This window comes from Panthera uncia, chromosome B4 (assembly GCF_023721935.1).
Source record: "Panthera uncia isolate 11264 chromosome B4, Puncia_PCG_1.0, whole genome shotgun sequence".
In the NCBI taxonomy this organism is placed as follows: Eukaryota; Metazoa; Chordata; class Mammalia; order Carnivora; family Felidae; genus Panthera; species Panthera uncia.
Genome location: NC_064809.1, coordinates 86,012,857 through 86,032,927, shown reverse-complemented (window position 1 = coordinate 86,032,927; position 20,071 = coordinate 86,012,857). Strand labels below are relative to the sequence as shown.

Sequence of the window (20,071 nt, the reverse complement as noted above, 5' to 3'; positions counted from 1 at the left end):
CTCCTGCATCGTTTCTCTGTTGCCTCTACCAACACCACCATGCATTTCAGGCTGCAAGCAGAGAGCTACCTTCCATATTTGGGACGCACCTCGATCTCCCCGACCTCTTTGCCTTTGAAAATATTCTCTGCCTGGGTGGCCCTTCCCCTGTCCTCTGTCAGGAAAACTGTTTCCCATCCTTTGAGACCCCAACATAAGTGTCATTTCCTCTAGGAGGTGTCCCCTAACTCTCCCGGGAGGGGGTCAGTCCCCCGTGCTTGCAGAGCCGTGTAGAAGCCTCTAGCTCTCGGCGTATGGTATTGTATTGCTGGTCACGATCGCTCTCTCCCCTTCCAGACTGAGTCCTGAGGGCAGGCTCCTTAGTCGCTTCACGTTGCCAGTTCCCAGCACAGAGGAGATACTGAAGCGGGATTTGTTGGCTCGATGAAAGAACCAGAATTTGTATTGACATCTGGATCATTACCACACAGTACTCTCCCTTCCACCTTCCCTTGAAGCCTATCATAGCCCTTTGCCTGCCTGTGCCTCGACTGCACCCTGCCTTCATCACCTCCTTACCATTTCCTGTTTTCCCACTAAAGGCAATGAGAAGTAGCAGGTTAACCTTTTTTTATTTTGAAATCGTTTCACATTTTCATGTTACAAGAATGGCCCAGAAAGATCAAAACATTAATTTTTAAGGAGGGACGGGAAGGCTGACATGTATCAGATTCCTAAATACTGGTGGTCTATTTTCCGATGTTCAGAATGAGACGTGTGTTGGCTTCTGATCTCAGCGTTGTCGTGTAACTGTGTCTGTGATTCCTATAGTCCCCGGCTTCGTCACCAGTAACAGGCTTAGGAAGCCTCAGAAGGTGGGTGGAATGATTAAATGAAAACTGTATGCAGATTCTTTTGTGGCACATAGTTCTCATTTGGTTTTTGTTTGATGAATCAGTCTTCAAATCCTACTGGCCTGCAAACCACAGAGATTTATTTTCTTATTTTTAATTTGATAATCACTGCTAATGTTCCGAAGATTAACATGTATTTTTGTGTTACTCTTGAGCAATCAATGTGGATGCTCTTAGCCCATAGAACTGAGCCTAACAGCTGAATTTCCAAAAGTTGCAAACCATGTCTCCATTCTCTTTTGTTGTTGTTGTTCCCATTCTTTTTAATCCTTACTGCTAATACATATGCGTTTCTCTGGTTAATAACTGTTCTCCCCGGGCAACAGGAGTGTAAATGACCAGAACGTGAAATATCCTGGTTGTCCAACTTCCTATACTGCCAGGAGTCTAAAAATGTACGCTTTGAAATGAATAAATCCAGCAGTAATAGTCACATGATCTGTGATGCAAATCTTTGTGGTAAAGTTTTGGAGAGAATTAAGGGATTTATAGTATAACATAACCTTGCGGTGAAGCCTTTGTGGTAAAGTATTTGAGGGAATTAGGAGGTAGATAGCATAAAACCTTAAAAATAATATCAATTAGGAGAGGAAAACACTGGTGTGATGACTTCTCTCAGCCCAGCCCAGGCGTGAGCTGTGTGATCCCACACCCCTCGCGTGATGTCTCTGAATCTCTCCTACGTGAAATGTGTAGGACACCTCCCTTGAGATTTTTTTCTGTAGGTTCTGAAATCAGGATGAAAAGTGATCCCACAGCAATATAAAATACAGTGCATACCTTATAATTTTATGTGCATTTAATCCTACCAGTTCATTTTTTTTTTTTGGAACATCAGTTCCCTAGAACTAATTATGAAACACTTCAGTGCATTGGGGGTTGTGGTACCTTTTACGTGATCTAAACGAGTTAGAACATCACTGGAAAGTTAACAATGTATTCCTTACTCTGAGGTCAAATTAAAATTTCTTTTTATGATGTGTGAAGAAACATTTATGGCCGAATCATTAAAACTTCTAAGTTCCCAGAGACTTACTCGTCTGGAGCATGATCCAGTCCCAAGGCTATTTGACTTGTAGAAACAGTTCGTGATATTCTCAGAGGTGGGGGAGATGCAGAGCCCGTTGGACACACACCGTTTTGATCCACATCAAAGGGGGAGGTTCTTGGGATGCGCGGTCTGGACATTTGGGGTTAACCGAACTAGAAGCAGATTATGACACTGGATGTGGCAGGCATGTTAATTTTGTTTGGTCTTGTATCCTGACCTTCGTGTGGCTCTTAGGTCATGTGAACTGTGTTCCGTAGACTCTTGGGCAGGGTGATTAATCAGACTTGAGGGTTTGATGTGTTCACACGGAATGTGGCAGGTGTGTGATGAAGGGGTCAGGGGCACCGTCCCAGCAGCCAGGAAGTGCTGCTGGTCCTAGAGTCACCAGTAAGCCTTGCTCTTCTGTCGCTGTGCTTTTTTTTTTTCTTTTTCTTTTTACAGTTTCCAGGGTGATTGAAATAAAATAGTTAAGGAGGTCCACCAAGCTAGACAGAATGTTTGGATGGAGCTGGGACTCAGACGGGAGGGAAAGAAGTCTGGTTGTGGATGTGTCTCAGCAGAATTGACCTCCCTGATGCTGTGGCCTCCAGAAAACCGCCCCACCTCTGCTTCAGGTGACAGCAAGGGAGGAATCGCCCTCAGGGGAACCTCCACAGCCCTGAGGTGCGAGAACGTTGTCTTCCCCTCAGTTCTGCCTAGATGTATTTATAAACTCTGATTTGATTACATTAAGATGTGCTGGTATTGTCAGGCCTTCAACTTATGTCCTTGTGTCCTCGTGGATAATCCAAGTTTGCAGCTGTTTTTCATCAAGGGCAATGTACAGAAGAGATGAAAGTGGGTTTCAAACGCACAGCTGATACGTACAAGTGCAGCATTATCGAAGGCGGTTTCTTGTGGTGTCCTTGGAACTACCCCCAGCCTTCTGTGCCGAGTCCGATTCTGTTTGTCCGCCGTGTCCCTGGTGTTGGCTTTGGAAAGGTTTCAAGGTCGACAGTGTTGTGCCACTTCACTTTTTGGGATTTCTCATGATCAAGAGTTATCTCCCAAAAAGTATATTACTTAAACATGAACCTGCTTAAAAGCACGATACTTTAATTTGGGAGGGTCAAGTGTGCTAGTGAGTAAAATTGACTGACCCACCACTGCCACATCACATTTAACCTTGAGAGCAGGTTGTGAAGCCCAGAAAGCCTTTCTTTAGTCACAGGCAACTTCACCACCATTCTGCTTTGCTTGGTGACAGAGTCACGGAAAAATCCACTCTAATCCTACCTCTTTCCCCCACTTTAACCCTTTTTCACAAAACTGCCTGTGAGTTTGAGAACTTCTAATTTAAAAATGGCAGGCAAAAAAATGGTTGGCATTTTTCATATGCGCTATAGGTTCAACTGATCACACAGATGTCACAGAGAAGCCAGGAGCTATTTTTCTTGAGGGGTGGGGATGGGGGAGAGAGAATCTCAAGCAGGCTCCGTGCTTAGCACAGAGCCCGACACAGAGCTTGATCCCACGACCCTGGGACCAGGACCTGAGGCAAAATCAAGAGCCAGACATCCAACAACTGAGCCACCCAGGTGCCCCAGCCAGGAGATTTTTAGAGCACAAAACTGGCACTGCCCAGAGTGTTAGAGGCAGAGCTTATATTTGGCCGTCCTAGGAGCACTGCTTGGTGTCAGGGAAGACTCTAAAGATGTTAGCACTTAGAATTGAACCTCACCACTTCCAGAGCTTTATTTTGAAAATGAATATAAATGGATGTTTTGTTTATTCCAGGTTGGGAGGAGGAGTCAGAGGCTTGATGCTGAGGCATTCTGTACCTGCTCAGCAGAGCTAAGGAAGTGAATTCACACAGCTAAACAAATAACCACAAGAATGGATCCCTAACTACTTTTATTCTTAGAAAAACGCAGTCTTCTGCACAGTTGCTACACATATATAATCTTTAGATTCTCTAAAACCCCTTTTCCCTCCAACATTCTGAATAAAAAGTTGGGCACATAAAGCCAGAGCCATCTGTCCATAAGGTCCCTTAAAAATTGGTCTTAGTGTAAAGAAGCAAGATAGTGTCATGCATCCATTAAAGATGTGAAAGTTAAATATGCTTTGAAAGAGGTAGATAGCATTCCCTGAGGTTTACCAGGGCAAAAGCTTAGCTGTCTATGAAAAGTTTTCTCTGCTCCCATTGCTTGATCAGTGAAATGGGGTAATTACAGGACCCTCAAGGACCCCCAAGACTGGTTTGAGGACTGAAGAGTTAATATTCATAATGTGCTTACAACAGTGCCTAGATCAGAGACAAAATAAAATCTCTTAGTTTCAAATCTAACTATATATGAAGAACTTTTTTGTGGCCGCCCTGCCATTGGACTACTCCTGTGGCCTTTTATAAAATGTATAAATTCCATTTGCATATGCAAAGGAAGATACACAGGCACATCTTTTTTGCTGACATGAGTTGTTCTCTCTTCAAATGAATTCCTTTCCCAGACTTTTACTTGGGAAGAAAAAGCATTAAGCATATGAATATGGAAACTTTATATGTTTTATGTAAATGACTACTTTTTAGCCCTTATTCTATACATTAAACTGTTGTAGGGTTGACAAATCTAGGCAATTTTGTTTAATATATCCATTTGCATACAAGTTTCCATGTGGCTCCTTTATCGTAAGCTATATTTTAAAGTTATTTTAGGGGCATGCTTTTCTCTAGTTGATCGGTACAGTCCCATGTAGAAATTTAAATGTGAATCTTTCTTGACATCCATGTAAACCAGACAGAATCTTATCAATATTCAATTTTATAATAGCATATATACATAAGCTTGGTTCTTGTTACTCTGAGATTTTTAAGGATAAATTAAGACTGAGAGAATTCTTTATGAAAGACTCCGACACATACATATTTAGATCTCAGCCATTTAACATTTTCCTTTCATTTTTGTTTAACCCAAACCAAAATACTCTTTTCCTGCACTGCAAATTGGGTAGTCAGCCTTGGCTCTGGAAGAGCTATCTCGTTTGACTGTTAGTGCGACCATCAGTGGGCTTGGTTGATGTTACTAATTTCATTTCATTCGTGACCATAGACTTACTATCATGGTAAATCAACTTGAAATATAAAACCTCCAGTCCTCTGATCTGATGAGGTTTTTTTCCCTCCTGAGGGCAAGGAAGAGGAGAGATTACTCAATTTTTTATTAAGATTTGTGTTAAACACTGAAAATCCTCATTTGGTAACTTCCTTTCAAATATTGAGAAGTCTGAACTTTTTTTTCTGAAATTAAAAAAAAAAAAAAGCTCAAAAAACAAAGTGGGGACAAGGTGCCTGGGTGGTTCTGTCTGTTGAGTGTCCAACTTTTGATTTTGGCTCAGGTCATGATCTCATGGTTCATGAGATCAAGCCCCAAGTTGGGCTCTGTGCTGGCAGCGTGGAGCCTCCTTGGGATTCTCTCTCTCCCTCTCTCTCTACCCCTTCCCAGTTCATGTGTATGCTCACTTTGTCTCTTAAAGATAAACTTAAAAAAAAAAAAAAAAAGAGCTCATATAAAAGTTTCCTAGTAAGAGGACTTCACAAACGATTTCCTGTTGTGGAATCTGCCCTCGCATTTGACACATGAGTGTTTTCACTTTCCATATTCTGATGGGAGTAGAAGTTCGAACAACTACCTTGTAAAAGGGTTTGGCCCAGGGAAAAAGGGTTTGGCACAGCCGTTCCTCTCCTAGGTGTGCACCTAACCAGAGTGTGCACGGTAGCTCAGGATGTACTTGCCCAAACTGGAAACTGCCCAAATGTCCATGGAGAGTAGAACGGATAAGACGATTGTCAGTCATAGTCACGAGCTGGAATGCCATGCGGTACTGAGGATGAACACGTTTTAACTACATGCAACAACGTGGCTGAATCACACCGACTTAACACCCAGCACTGGGGACAGCTTATAGGATCCCATAGTAAGTATAGAAACAGGTGAAACCAACACACAGTTTGGGATAGTGCTTCCGCTGGGGAGAGCAGTGATCGAATGGGGTCCTGACCACAGGTGCTGACCATGTATTGTTTCTTGATCTAGATCCCAGTTACACAAGTGTGTCAAATTTGTGAAAATATGTTGACCCATACACATATGATACGGTAACTTTACTGTGTATTTAACTGTTATTATTGTTTGGGGGAGGGACCTTCTTTGGGGCTCTCCAGGAGCCCAAGGTGAAGGGGCTGGGCAAGTTCCCCAGAAAGGCACCCTTCTGCCACCTATCTGTTCTCTCCTGAGAGCAGTTCCAAAAGCCCTACTCACCATGCTGCTATGCACTCCCTTGCCTCTGCTCTTGCTCCTCTGGCCCCAGAGGCCTTGCCTGATCAGCCGTTCAGATGCTTTTCAGATTCTGTCCAACACACCCAGTGAGTGCCCCGCTCTTTGTTCCTTAGCCCCTAGGGATATCTGTTTCCACCCATAAGCCTTCCTCAGTCTCCCCAACTAATGTGTGAACTCTGAACAGATGGACTTCCTTTTTTGTTCTTTGAGTCCCAGCCCCTGATACCTGGCACATGGAGGAGCTCATGTGTTAGCTGCATGCATTCTTCTGGCTGGAAACTCCTGAACCTGGGACAATCGTCTCAGTAGCTGGCACGGCTCACTCACATTGTGGCCACAAGGTAGCAGAAGGAAATTTTATTATTAAAAGGAGTAACCAATTTGTGTTTCCCAGCAGCAGTTTTTTTTTTTTTTTTTTTAACGCTTATTTATTTTTGAGACAGAGAGAGAGCATGAACGGAGGAGGGTCAGAGAGAGAGGGAGACACAGAATCCGAAACAGGCCCCAGGCTCTGAGCTGTCAGCACAGAGCCCGACGCGGGGTTCGAACCCACGGACCGTGAGATCATGACCTGAGCCGAAGTCAGACGCTTAACCGACCGAGCCACCCAGGTGCCCCCCAGCAGACAGTTTTAAGTAATCTCAGGACCCACCGTCTCAGTGTCCACAGGAAGCATGGTGTTTGGCCTCCTCCCATTGCCATTATAGACATATCACTCTCTAGATCTGGGTTCCTACTTCCACTCCCTGTTTTTGCCCTGCCCTGCCAGGGTACTCAAAGCTCTCCCCAGCCCAGGAGGGTGGAGCTCAGATCCATGTGCTCCAGAGTGAGACAGACCTGGGTTCAAGTTACTCACCCAGTCTGCTTCCATGAGAGGCTTCTTAGAAGGTTCTAGACAACATCTCTTTTTCAAGCTTGTCCCCTCCTGTTATGGCTGAACTCAGAGATTCTCACTGGGATGGGGTGGTTGTGTTTCTTCACAGTAAGTGCTTACTTCCGTCCCCTTGCAGCTGGTTTCTTCCCAGGACTAGAGAGGAAAGCAGCCAGAAGACGACGTCTGATCCTCCTTCCCCATCTCTGACGTCCTGCCACTGCTTGGCACAGCAGGTTACTCCAGCATCGTTTTCCTAGATGAGCTGTCTCTTCTTTCCCTGGCCAAATGCAACCATGTCTGGAAGTTTATTCTCATTAGCTGTCCAGAGACTAAGTGGCAAGGACACGGCCTACCCTCTTTTTAACAAACCTGTACTCTGCACACTCCTTAAAAGACAACTGGCAACCTATCTTTGCTTGTGTTGGGGCAGCGGTTACCAAGCTTTCTTTCCAGGGGCCATTTGCATCACACGCGTGAACTCCAGTGTACCTCCACTCCCTCACCTCGGTGAGGAACATTCTATTGTGCTTCCTTGTAGGAAAGCCTCAAGTTTTAGGATAAAGATGGAGGCACAAAGAGTGGTTCATTTTTTTACATGGAGCAGGCCAACACACTTTAAGTTGGATTTTAATATAGAATACATTTCTAGGTTTCTAGTCGGCATGCTTATTAAGTAGAGAAGAGACATGACATTATTTAGACATTCTTAGGAGTGTGAAATATCATGAGGTTTGAAATGGTATAATTTCACCCACACACATGTGGTTTTACAAGAAGATATCTATTGAATTATAAAAAAGTTAACTAAATCCAAAATATAGTAATGTGTGTCCAAGATTGTTTTTTTAAAAAAATTTTTTTTAATGTTTATTTATTTTTGAGACAGACAGAGCATGAACGGGGGAGGGCCAGAGAGAGAGGGAGACACAGAATGTGAAGCAGGCTCCAGGCTCTGAGCTGTCAGCACAGAGCCCAACGCGGGGCTCGAACTCACGGACCGTGAGATCATGACCTGAGCTGAAGTCGGACGCTTAACCGACTGAGCCACCCAGGCACCCCCCAAGATTGTTTTTATGTGCTATGGACCTTAGTTTTAACTTTTTCAAAAGATTGAAAGCTGTATTGTATTATTTTGTGAAGTTTAATCACCAAGTGTAACTGAGTAAAGCAGGTCAGAATGTTCTGTATTCATTCTCCCAGCACATACTTACTTGGAGTCTTTACTGTGTTAGGTGCTATGCTTGGCTCTGGCATATAGCTAAGGTTTAAAAATAATGAACATATTCAAGTGTGGCGGGTATCACTTGCATCACCATGCAGATGTTCTAACATACATATGTCCAAATAGCAGCATCAGGAGAAAAAGCTAAACTATGTCCAGCATATTAGAAAAATAAGGGATGTTTAGGAAACGGTCTAGAATTTTTATTTTGTAGGGATCTTAATGTGTGCCTCCTCTCCTTCCTTGCATTTTTATCCCATTAAGGTCACATTTGTAACAAGTCAGCCTATGAAATGTGCCTTGGGAGGGGACAGTAGTCACGTATACCTATTTATGTATGAGTGGCCCGGATATGAGTAGTAGAGTAAAACTTGCCAAAATTGTCCATGAATTTTACAAGTTTGGACTCCAGAAATCATGGGGTTTTATTGCTGAGAGGAGCCTAACAAATTCTTACACTCACATTTTACAGTCTTTAAACTTTGGGTGTGTTGCTTACATTGAATTTAGCATAAAATCACTTTCGACGCTCAAGGTTCCAGAACGCTGATGTGAGCACTGCTTCTGGCAGGGCAGGCCAGCTCTAATGAAGTAACCCTAACCAGTCGTGTTACCTGAATGCTGCACAGCCTCTGAGAAGTTGTTTCTGAGTTGCCAAGTTGTGGCCCACTCTGCTTCTGAGAATAAAATGTCTCTGTGCTGGCCAACAGACACATGCAAAGATGCTCAGTATCACTGATCATCAGGGAAATGCAAATCAAAACCACAATGAGATACCACCTCACACCTGTCACAATGGCCAAAATCAACAACAGAAGGAACAAGTGTTGGTGAGGATGTGGAAAAAGAGGAGTACTCTTCCACTGTTGGTGTGAATGCAAACTGGTGCAGCCACTCTGGAAAACAGCATGGAGGCTCCTCAAAAAGTTGAAAATAGAACTCCCCTGTGATTCAGTAATCATACTACTGGGTATTTACCCAAACAATACAAGGACACTAATTCAGAGGAATATATATGCATTTCAATGTTTATGGTGGCATTATTTATAGTAGCCATATTATGGAAGCAACCCAAGTGTCCATCAATAGATGAATGAATAAAGATGTGATAAACACATGTACGTGCATGTGTGCGTGTACACACACACACACACACACACACAGGAATATTATCCAGCCATGAAAAAGAATGAAATCTTGCCATTTCCAATGACTTGGGTGGAGCTAGAGAGTATTATGCTAAGCAAAATAAGTCAGAGAAAGATAAATAACATGTGATTTCATTCATGTATAGAGTTTAAGAAGCAAAGGAGCATAGGAAAAAGAGGGGTGCCTAGGTGGCTCATTCGGTTAAGTGTCCGACTCTTGATTTTGGCTCAGGTCATGATCCCAGGGTCATGGGATTGAGCCCCACGTTGGGCTCCATGCTGAGCGTGGAGCCTGCTTAAGATTCTCTTTCTCTCCCTTCCTCCCTCCCTCCCCGCCCCTCTCCCCTCCCTTGCTTGCACGCACTCTGTCTCACTAAAATAAAAATAAAAAGTGGGGGCACCTGGGTGAGTCAGTCTTTTAAGCATCCGACTCTTGATTTTGGCTCAGGTCATGATCTCACAGTTTGTGAGTTCAAGCCACCATTGTCAGCATGGAGGCTATTTGGGATTCTCTCATCCCTCTCTCTGCCCCTCCCCCGCTCATGCTTTCTCTCACTCGAAAAACAAGCAATCAAACAACAACAACAACAACAACAAAACAGAGAAACAAACCAAGAAACAAATCCTTAACTATAGAGAACAAACAGAGGGTCACCAGAGGGGAGGTGTGTAGGGGGATGGGTGAAGTAGGTGAAGGGAATTAAGAGTTCACTTACCAGGATGAGCACTAAGTAATGTATAGAATTGTTGAATCACTATATTGTACACCTGAAACTAATATAATACTGTATTTTAACTCTATTGGAATTAAAATAAAAACTTAAAAACTGTTCTCAAAAAAATTTTTTTAGTTTTTTCAAACAAAAGCAATACCTGTTCAGTAGTAGAAATAATCACAAATAGAGGTAAGTCAAAAAGGAAACCATCAGATAACATTTTACAATATTTAGGTGGCTGAGCGTATGTACTTCTATAAACATGTATACCTAGAAGACCATGTTACCGACTGAATGTTTGCACTGGTATCCTCCCCAACGCCCCCCCCCCAAAAAAAAAACCCTTCTGTTGAAGCCCAACCCCCCATGTATGCCAGATTTGGAAATAGGACCTTTTTAGAAACAAGGTTAAATGAGGCCATAAGAGTGGGGCCTTCATCAGATAGGACTAATGTCTTGATAAGAATAGACCTCAGAGAGCTTGATTTCTTGCCCCAAGAGACAGAGGAAAGCCCGTATGAGGTGCAGTAAGAGGGGGCAGTCTGTAAGCCAGGCAGAGAATCTGCTGGCGTCTTGATCTTGGACTTCCTGGCCTCCAGGACAGTGAGACCTAAGTGTTTGCTGTTCATACCCCTCCCCGTCTGTGGTATTTCCATATAACAGCCCACCTAAGATGAAATCTGAAAACTTCCACGATCATTGCAGAAAAAGACACACAAATGAGCAGAGAAGTAGGTTTTCCTCTGAAAACCAACAGGTATGTGTCCCACTGTATTTTAGCCTCTCATTTTTCGTTAATTAACCACCTATTTGCTCTATTTGTACTTAGTTTTTGAGTTGTTTTTTCTTCAACACCAGGACCTCCATCGGGTCTGACAAATAGGACAATAGTGAGTATTGAAAGTGCTGGTAAGAAGGGGGTCTACTATTAGGACATGGCGATTTTTAAAAGTAGTAAAAATATGTCATCGGTACACATGGAATACAGGTGAATTCTGTGGTGAGCAGAATCGTGACAGAAAATATCTTGCATCATACGAAATGTGCTGTGGCAGGTCGAGGAAGAAAAATGACCATAAAAGTAGAGAAATTTAAGGGTGTGACGTATCAGTGGAGGATGAATATTGCAGTATTTCTTCAGAGCTAAGGTGCTTTTGTTTTCACCCTTTGACATATCTGAAGTTGAGATATTTTACCACTGATTGTTGCTGTCAGCCAAGTGGCAGGCATGACACAGGTGTCCTCTCCTGGGCATGTGTAAACATCAAAAGAACAGCACCAAACTTGCAGGATGGGTGGCTGGCAGCTTAGAAGAAAACCCTGAAGGCAAAAATGAAGCACTCTTAAAGCCTTTGTGGATTTGCAGAGGGGCTTGGAGGTGTGAATCTGACTTGTTCAGCCACATTCCAGAAGTGGGAGTCAGAAGTTAGCTGGCTCTGGATAATTGCAGAGCTGACTTAAGAACTTTGCACCCCTGGTTCTGAGGCTCCTAGTTCTAGGGTGAATTATTTAAGAAATGTTGCATCGCCAACGGTCCCATGGAACACAGGCCACTATTGCGTGGGAAATCGTGACCGTTAATGATTCAGAGTTGAAAACTGATGAGCAGTGGAATTCTCAATGTGAAGACGTTTTGGAAAACCTTATCCAATATACTTCACCTATGTAATCTTCTTAAATATACCCCGAGGGATATGTAAAAATTTGTCTAAGTCCAAAGGAGCCCTTTCAAAAAGAATAAAATAAAAATTCAAAGTGGTAAGAAAGTATTGCACTTAGTTTCGTTGGCAGCTTCCCCTCGTTTCTTAGAGGTAATAAAATAATAACTCATTTGAAAAGAGCATCTTAGAACTGATGAAACACCATAGCCTATTGCTATAATGGGGAGAAAGCAAGCAGTGTGAGACCCTGAAAGCCCCTGCAAGTGAAGGGGATACAAATGTCACAGGAACATGGGCTTTAAGGGCCACTTAGAGCCTGCTCATCTTCAGAGGGAGAGGTGAGGTGACCCCTGCAGAGAGTGAGCTGCTCAGGAGATCCTGGCTACTTTGCAGATCTTCCCTCACAACTGTCCAGACACGTGTACTAGCAAAAAGGGTATGAGGGTACCCAGGGAAAGCACCATCAGAGGGCCACTCACTCTCCTGGAAACGCGGCCAGGTGCCTGGAACACTGCACATTGATCTCTGAGGCACTTGGGTCTGTGAAGAAATGGACTTAGAAATATGGCCTTTGGATCCTAACCTGTTTGTTAATGAAATGTATGTGGGGCATTTACCGATATTTCTTCACACACATTCATTTGTATGTACCTATATGCCTTGTATCTAGATCTGTGTGTATATGACACAACTTACATGAGCTCATACACCTACACGCACACGCACTCACATACGTTGTTTGATAACCTGTGTTTTTACATCTGTCTGTCCTTTCTTTCCATGTCATTACATATTTGCTGTAGTATCATTGTAAATGATACCATAGAATTCCTTTGTCTAGATTTTTTTTACTAATTTATTTAGTCCCTCATACTGTTAAAGGATTTCTTTTAGCTTCTTCAGGAGCATTCTTGTGGCCAAATTGGGTGCAGATCTGTAATTTTTTGTTAACTGGATCCTCACAGGTACCTATTGACCATTTAGAATTTGCATGGTCCAGGGCCCTTGGTCCTTTTGCCCACTTTTTTTTTTTTTTTAATTTTTTTGTAAATGTGTGCAGGTTCAAGGGTTGGGATGGGTGTTTGTGGACATGTTATTAGGCTTCGGCTCTGAGACCACCCAGCCCTGGATGATGACCTTGGGCTAGGTGTCTTAAGTTCTTTGGGCCTTAGTCTCCTCATTTGTAAATTGACTCTATCACATGTGCTTTGTAGGATTGTTGAGGTTGTGACAAGCATATCAAGTGCCTGGTACATGGTAATCCCTAACTCAGGTTGCCAGCCAGGCTAGGCCAGCTTGGGGAGTGGGGTATAGAGTCCCAAAGCTCTAGGAGATGATAACGGGTACATAGTGGGTGTTGCTATTCACGGACTAATTATGCCTCTGCTCCTTCGGTCAGTACAGCTGGCTTCCTGGGTGTGTGACTCCTGCGGCTGCACAGGGCTCTGTACGTGGTTATTCTTAGTTTTGAACACAGTCTCCATATTTTCATTTTGCACTGGACCCTACAGATTGTGTATCCAGTTCCACCTTGTAAGGTTGTTGGCAGTGTGATGCGAGAGGTCACAAAGCACATTCCGTAGTGCCAAGGATGTAATAGATATCGGTAATCATTAGATGGATATAATAATTTTTTATGAGCCGAGACAACGACGATAAGTGCATTCATTTAATTATTAAAAGTGTGAGGTAAATACATAATTAATCTGAGATTGAGAAACTGAAGCTCCAGAAGCTAAATCACCAACTAAAATTACACAGCTTATACACGCAGAACTTGGATTCAAACCCAAGTTCACCTCACCCAAAGCCCACACCACTGACCTGCCCTATTAAGTACTCCCTTCCTTCCTTCCCAGGGAACCTCTCTGTAAAGGTCAGTGTTTAAGCGTCCTTGATACTCACCAGCAGCCCAACCCTCATCCCTAGCAGAGGTTTCAGAGCCCCTCAGAATGTTCCAGAATTCCTGTCAGACCTGGGAAATTTGGGGGCTACAGAAGACAGTAAAGACAGTTCACCTTCTCAGTACTGCCCTGCCGTGTCTCCAAGCCTGCTCAGAGTTCTGTTATCTGGCCGAATCTAGCCAACCCAGTGACAGTTCAGCTTGTGTCCTTTGACTCCTGATATACTTAGCTTAGGATGACCGATGTCCAACTAAACCTCCAAACTACCATGAGAATCAGCAGGAGATCTGCTGGTGTCAGATCTTGGGAAAGAGGCTGTGGGAGATGCCTGTTTCCAGGAGACTGAGGACATGGCCATCTGTCCTGTGGCAGGGATCCCTTGCTTTTCTACAGTGCCCGGTCATGATTTGCTCTGCCTACTCTTCCCTGCCAAAAATTTTTTAAAAATTAAGAAAATAACGAAGGGAGGGAGAAAAAGGATCCATTCCAGCACACTGCTAGTAAGTGGGCGTACAGCTTGGTACAAGGAAGCTTCCGTGCAAGTTTGCTTTTAGTGTGTGTGGCCTTCGAGCGGGGAAATTAATACTTGAGCATTTCATCTCTTGGATAGCGGATTTGAATTTTGAATGTGACAATGAGACTGTTTGTTGTTTCAAAGCAATTCCCTAAGTGGCTGTTTGCTCAAGACTTTTGTAGTGTGAACAGAGATTTGGGGGAGGGGAGGAAGCCATCTGCTCTGGAATAGTCTTCCAATTACATGATCAAATTACTGCAGAGCAAAATGGAGGGAGTCCAACAGAAAGTTCCTGTCTGGTGTATCCAGCCCCAACCTGCTCTCTTGGGCCATTGTGTCAATGTGGAGATTCACACGTAGGTTTCAAAGGCAAGGCCATGATCGCCAAGAGTGTGAGCAGGAGAGGAGCAGAGAAAGCCAAGCAGAGTGGGGGAGAGCTTTCACGTTGCATCAACATGCTGTTCAGGAAAATGAAAAGATCTTGGATTTGAATTAAATGAACTTTTGGAGAAACTCCGTTTCTTTTCCTCTTGACTTTAGCAATCCATGTCTCTGATTACAATTAATTTATCATGTCAAATGAAAAAGTTATATCCCTTTATAAGTTCAGTTAGTGATTTTTTATTCGCTGATATTCTTGTAGAATAGAAATGTTTATTCTATTTGTTGAATACACCTATTTTTTCCCCTTAAAATAGAACAGTTTTCTGGTTTTTGAAATATGTCTTGATTTACAAAACATTATTGAGTCTTATTTTTTCTCCTAAATATGTGAGTATTTTTTCTTTTTATTTCTTTTGCTATTAGGCATTCATGCAGCCTCACTTGCTGGGAAACGAATTCACACATTTGGAGTTTCCAAGGAGAGTACAGAGAAAGGAACTTGGAAAGAAGATGCTCTACAGGGACTTTAATATGACAGGCTGGTAAGAACATGCCTCCCTCTGCCTCAGCACTGCCACAGTATGTGTGAAGGAATCATCACCGTCATAAAAAGCCACTCATGCAGTTTGGATCAGGTAGTGCGGCCAGAGACCTGGGTTGGTGGCAAAGGACTGGGAACGTTGCTTCTGCTCTTTTCGCCTGGGCGCCAGTTCTTAAATCGCGGTGTTGGTCTGCCTCTGTACTTCCCTGACGTCCTCCCTGGGGACGCTAGACCCCACGAAGCTGACATAATTCGTCACTTCACATGCACAAGCGTTTTTGAGGCTTTAAAACACATTTAAGTTGGTTTTTTTTAGGTCAGGGGCTCGAAGGAACAGGCTAACAGTTAATTGAGCCAAACTGGCCTGGATTTGAATCTGAACTCTGAGCTGTCTAAAGAGGCAAAGTTAGGTAAAGTACTTAACCCCTATGAGCCTAACTTTCTATGGATAAAGTGAAAAAAATAGGCTCTTTGAAGGGGTTGCTGTAAGGACTAGAGGTAATGAGCCATCTTCATTATTTTTTCACATTTACATTGCGATAAGAATCTTGGCAAGGGGCGTCTTCCTCCCACAACACACCTATGTCAGCACCAAGATCACTTCTGTGGTGGATCAGTGGCTAACAGTGACTAAGACCTCACCTGTTTCTTCCATATGAAAGACAGATAGGATATAAAGTACGTATACACCATAGGATTGACATGAGGACTAAATAAGAGAGCACAGGGCCTGGCACATAGTAGTGGGGGTGAAGATTTGCTGTTAGCCCTGAGGTACTGGCCAGGGAGTCTCCTGCCAGCCTGGAGGAGAGCAGGAGGGTGAGACAGTGGACTCTTTGCTTGCCAACATAGGCATAGAAGTGGATGCCATTATCTCTTCTCACGTTGACCAAAATAGCTGTCACACGTGATTACAGCCCAAAGTCTCATGGTAGTGACTTCTAGGCTAGAAATCTACTAGAATACACACTGTGTTAAGGGAACAGTTGAGCTACCTAGGGAAAATAAGGGGCTGATCTAAGGCACTTCAATTTATCCCCTATCATCTAAAAGAGAAGATTTTCCCTACTATCCACTCTTCTTATAAAGCAGGGTCAGCAAACTATGACCCAGAAGCCAGATTCCACCCACACACCTTTCTGTAAATATTTTTTTTTTGTTTTGAGTACAGCCACATTCGTTTGTATACATTTGATCTTTGGCTACCTTCACTCTACAACAAGGTGGTTGAGTAGCTGGAACAGAGACTTGTATGACCCATAAAGCTTAAACTATTTACTCCTGTTCTAAAACATGAACGGACTTGGCAGAAAGGGTTCACCCTATTTGCAGCTCTGAGGTTCTGGAGTTTTGGTGCCCTAGAATCCTTACCCTACCCCAACTGGGTTTTCTTTACAAGTTCATTTTTATCCGATCAGCAAAATCAGCACTCCTCACAGAGCAGTTGAAGGTGAGGGCTACCATAGTTTAGAAAAGCACGGTCGGGTTTGGTCTAAGTTTTGCAGGATTTAGAACGATGGAGGGAACGGTGTCCCAGGTCAGAAATCCCCATGATTGCAAATGCATAAACAAAAAGAGTGGACCTGAGAGACAGTAAGGAACATGGCCAAAAATAAAGAGACGGTCTATGGGAAATCAGACCGAGTCAGTATCAAGGGGACATAATCAAGGATGCGGGAAGCCACGCAGAGACATACATTCACTGTGGGAGGCTGTGGGTTGTGCTGCTTTGTCTCTGAGAAGGAGAACGAATGAGGAAAGCATGGTTTTGGGATGGCAGTCCTAAGGAGTTTGAAGGAAACTGGCAAGAGAAAGCAAGTTTAGGTACCCAGGGAAAAAAAAAAAAAAAAACAACCCAGCATAGAAATATGTATGTGAGGTCTCAAGGGTCAAATGGAGGGATGGAAGCAGAAAACAGAGAAGGAAGGAAATGAACAACAAACTAGATGATTTGGGCCAAGGGATAACTGTAAGGGGTAAGTCATTAATCATTCCAACTACCTGTTTATGTCCTTTCGACTAGTCTGCAATTCTCCAGGAGGGGGCAGTGCCTCGCCTGGTGCCTGACACCCAGTGATTAGCCAGTGGGTATTTATTGGATTTCAGGAAAGGGAGTGACTGACGGCAGTTGAGGACCAGGTAGTTATGGATGGCAGGTGGGAAGGGTGGGAATAAGGAGCTTGTTCGTATCTGAGATACGTTAAGCTTGAGGCAAGGCTGTTTGTGTGTTCTTTCTATGCCAGAAAGGCAAATAAGATCTAAGCAGTCAAAACACACTTGGAAAACAAGTGGCTGAAGACTACCCCCATTTTATAATTTTTAAAATGTGGATACGTTCAGGGACTATATTAAATCCAACTTCATACACCCACACTCAGTCTCTTGCTTTCTCTGTACACACACACACACACACACACACACACACACACACACACGGTATTAATTAGCATGATCCTAAGAAAATAAGTGGTCCATAAACAGGCTGTATTTAATGTATGGAACTTCACAGAAGGTACCAAATAATTGAGGAGCCAAGACTGAGAATGGCTTCAGTCAGACATGATTTGCTGATTTGTTTCAGCACGGTTCCCTGTGTGGCTATTGGCTGCAGCTTTGCCTGTGAGCAGAGATTGATGTACACCTTTGTGTATTTTCTACCTGTTCTTTTGACTTGAAATTGGTGCTTAAGGAAAAGGAGAGTTCTTTATATCTTTGTTGGAGTAAGTGGGGGAGTTAGAGACCCAGTTAGACCACTGCCTGTATAAACTTTAATGAATTTAAACTTGAATGAATTCCTTTTTTAAATGTTGTAACCTCTCGTGAGAAACCTCGTGTCTAGCAGTTATTGTTTAGGACTTGAAAAAAACCATGGGATCACCTTTTGCTGCCTTTCCGAATTGTCTCTAGAAAGAGAAGACCTGGCAAATTAATTCTGTAGAAGGGGAGATGAAGGCCTGTGGCTCTTTTCCCACAGATGCCTTCAGTGACTACCAAGTTGTTGGAATTGGTTGAAGGTGGTCTGGTAAGTGTTTGGAATGTGTCATGCTCAAGGAGACAGGTCCTTACCATGTCCCTTTATGTTTCTTGGATTCAGAGTTAGCCCTGGCCTGTGAACCTGTTCTTCTGGAACGCTTCTATGAATCATGAGTTCACTTAAGTCAAAGCCCTTTAATTCTTATAGCAAATACCTAGTTGTGGTGGAAATGGGCCCTGCATGCCCCCACTCAGCACGATGGCAGTGGGCCTACCTGACAGTGACTGGAAGAGCTAAGGGCCGGGCGTTGTGATGAGAGCTTGACTTGATGCCTTCTATTTCACAGTCCCATGAACTGTGATGAGGAAACTGATGAGGAAACTGAGGCACAGAGGCTGAGTTTCAAGGTTACATAATAGTAAGTGGGAGCACCTAGGACGTGAACCCAGACAGCATCACTGCAGGGCACACGCTGTTTACCATGCCAGCTGCCCGACGCTGAAGGACTCCTCTTCCTTGTTCCTATTTTGTGGTTGAGCAGATTGAGACAGAGAGGAATTAGGTGGTTTGCTCAGCTTCTACGGACACAGAAGTGTCAGAGTAAGGCCTAGATCCCAGGTTTCTGAGGCCCAGAGCTCTTTGTGATACAATGCAACGGTCCATTTTTCTTCAGGGTAAGATTAGACATAATTACTCAGTTTTGAGCCGTGACGTGAAGTGAAGCAGGGGAGCAGGGGGGTCCTGTCCACCAGGATCAGTGTCTCCGTGACAGTCCTCTAAACAAGAGGACGGGGTGAAGCATTTCAGGACCGGCTGAGGTACTAACTTTTCTGGTTCCCAGTCTGACCTGCTAGACTGCCGGCCAAATTAAACTGGGCTGCTTCACACTCATCACTAAGAGTCTGTGTGTGATTTGGGGGTGCGGATGGTGGGAGGATCCTCAGAGAACCAGGTCTCCTGTGCTGAGGAAAATTGTTTGCTCTCGTCTTACAGCAGCCTCATGCCAGCCCTCCGCCATGCGTCTGCAGCGGGGAGGAAGGTGTGGGAGAGGATGTCTGCTCTGGCGGGGGCGGGGGAGCCTTGTCTCATCATCAGGGATGAGTTTGTGGCCTCCTGACAGGGAGCCTTTCTCTCCCACCCTCGTGCTTTCTCAGAGACTGTGGAGCAGCTTGGCAGGCCCAGATTGTATAGAGGACAAAAGGTTATTGTCACCAGGACCTTCATAATGAAACCGGTCTCTTCCCTGGCTCCCCCACCGCCCCTTCCCCCGCCTCAGAGATCGCTTGCCCAGTAGTTGGATTTACAAAGGCATTTTCTTCACAGCACCCCCAGCGCTGAGTCGGTCCCTGACGCGGCCCAGCCCTCACCTTCTGTGCCTGGTGTCATTGGTCTTGGTGCCAGGATCCCGGCCTTGCCCCAGTACAGGCCAGCGCCCCTCCTCCCCAGCCCTTTGTGTCGAGCTGCTGTTGCATGATGCACATAGCTGGCAGTGTGAGCTCTGTGTTTCAACCCGCAGCCCTCTGAGCCATCTCAGGCTGTAATTTGCTGGCAAGTGTCTGTGTTACCAAGTTGAAACAACGGTTTCTCACAGCTGCCTTTGTGGCACCGGGTCCCTGCTCCTGGGCCTGCTGGTGATTTAGCTTTCTCAGTGGGATGGGTGTTCATCGTGTGCTGTGTCCGGGCACACGGGGGAACGAGCAAGCCAGGGGCCCAGGAGGACATCCATGTGGAAGGGGGTTTGTAGCTCTACCCGTGGAGTCCAGCCAGGCCCTCCAGCAGCTGTTCCTGGCCTGATGGGATTTGTAGAGAGAGCAAGGGCTAAAGAGGAAGAGAAGTCCATCGTGTGAATGTGAGATTGCTTCCAGATGGTTCT

General features: G+C 44.2%; 1 protein-coding gene across 2 annotated transcripts in view; it reads left to right on the top strand.

The window, feature by feature from the left end:
* Window positions 1-20,071, top strand: part of PPM1H (protein phosphatase, Mg2+/Mn2+ dependent 1H) — a 254,727-nt gene that overhangs the window by 173,992 nt on the left and 60,664 nt on the right. For both annotated transcript variants that reach the window (XM_049625892.1, XM_049625891.1), the window contains exon 6: window positions 15,107-15,225. In XM_049625892.1, coding sequence (XP_049481849.1) covers window positions 15,107-15,225 — 119 coding nt within the window. The remainder of the gene's footprint in view (window positions 1-15,106; window positions 15,226-20,071) is intronic.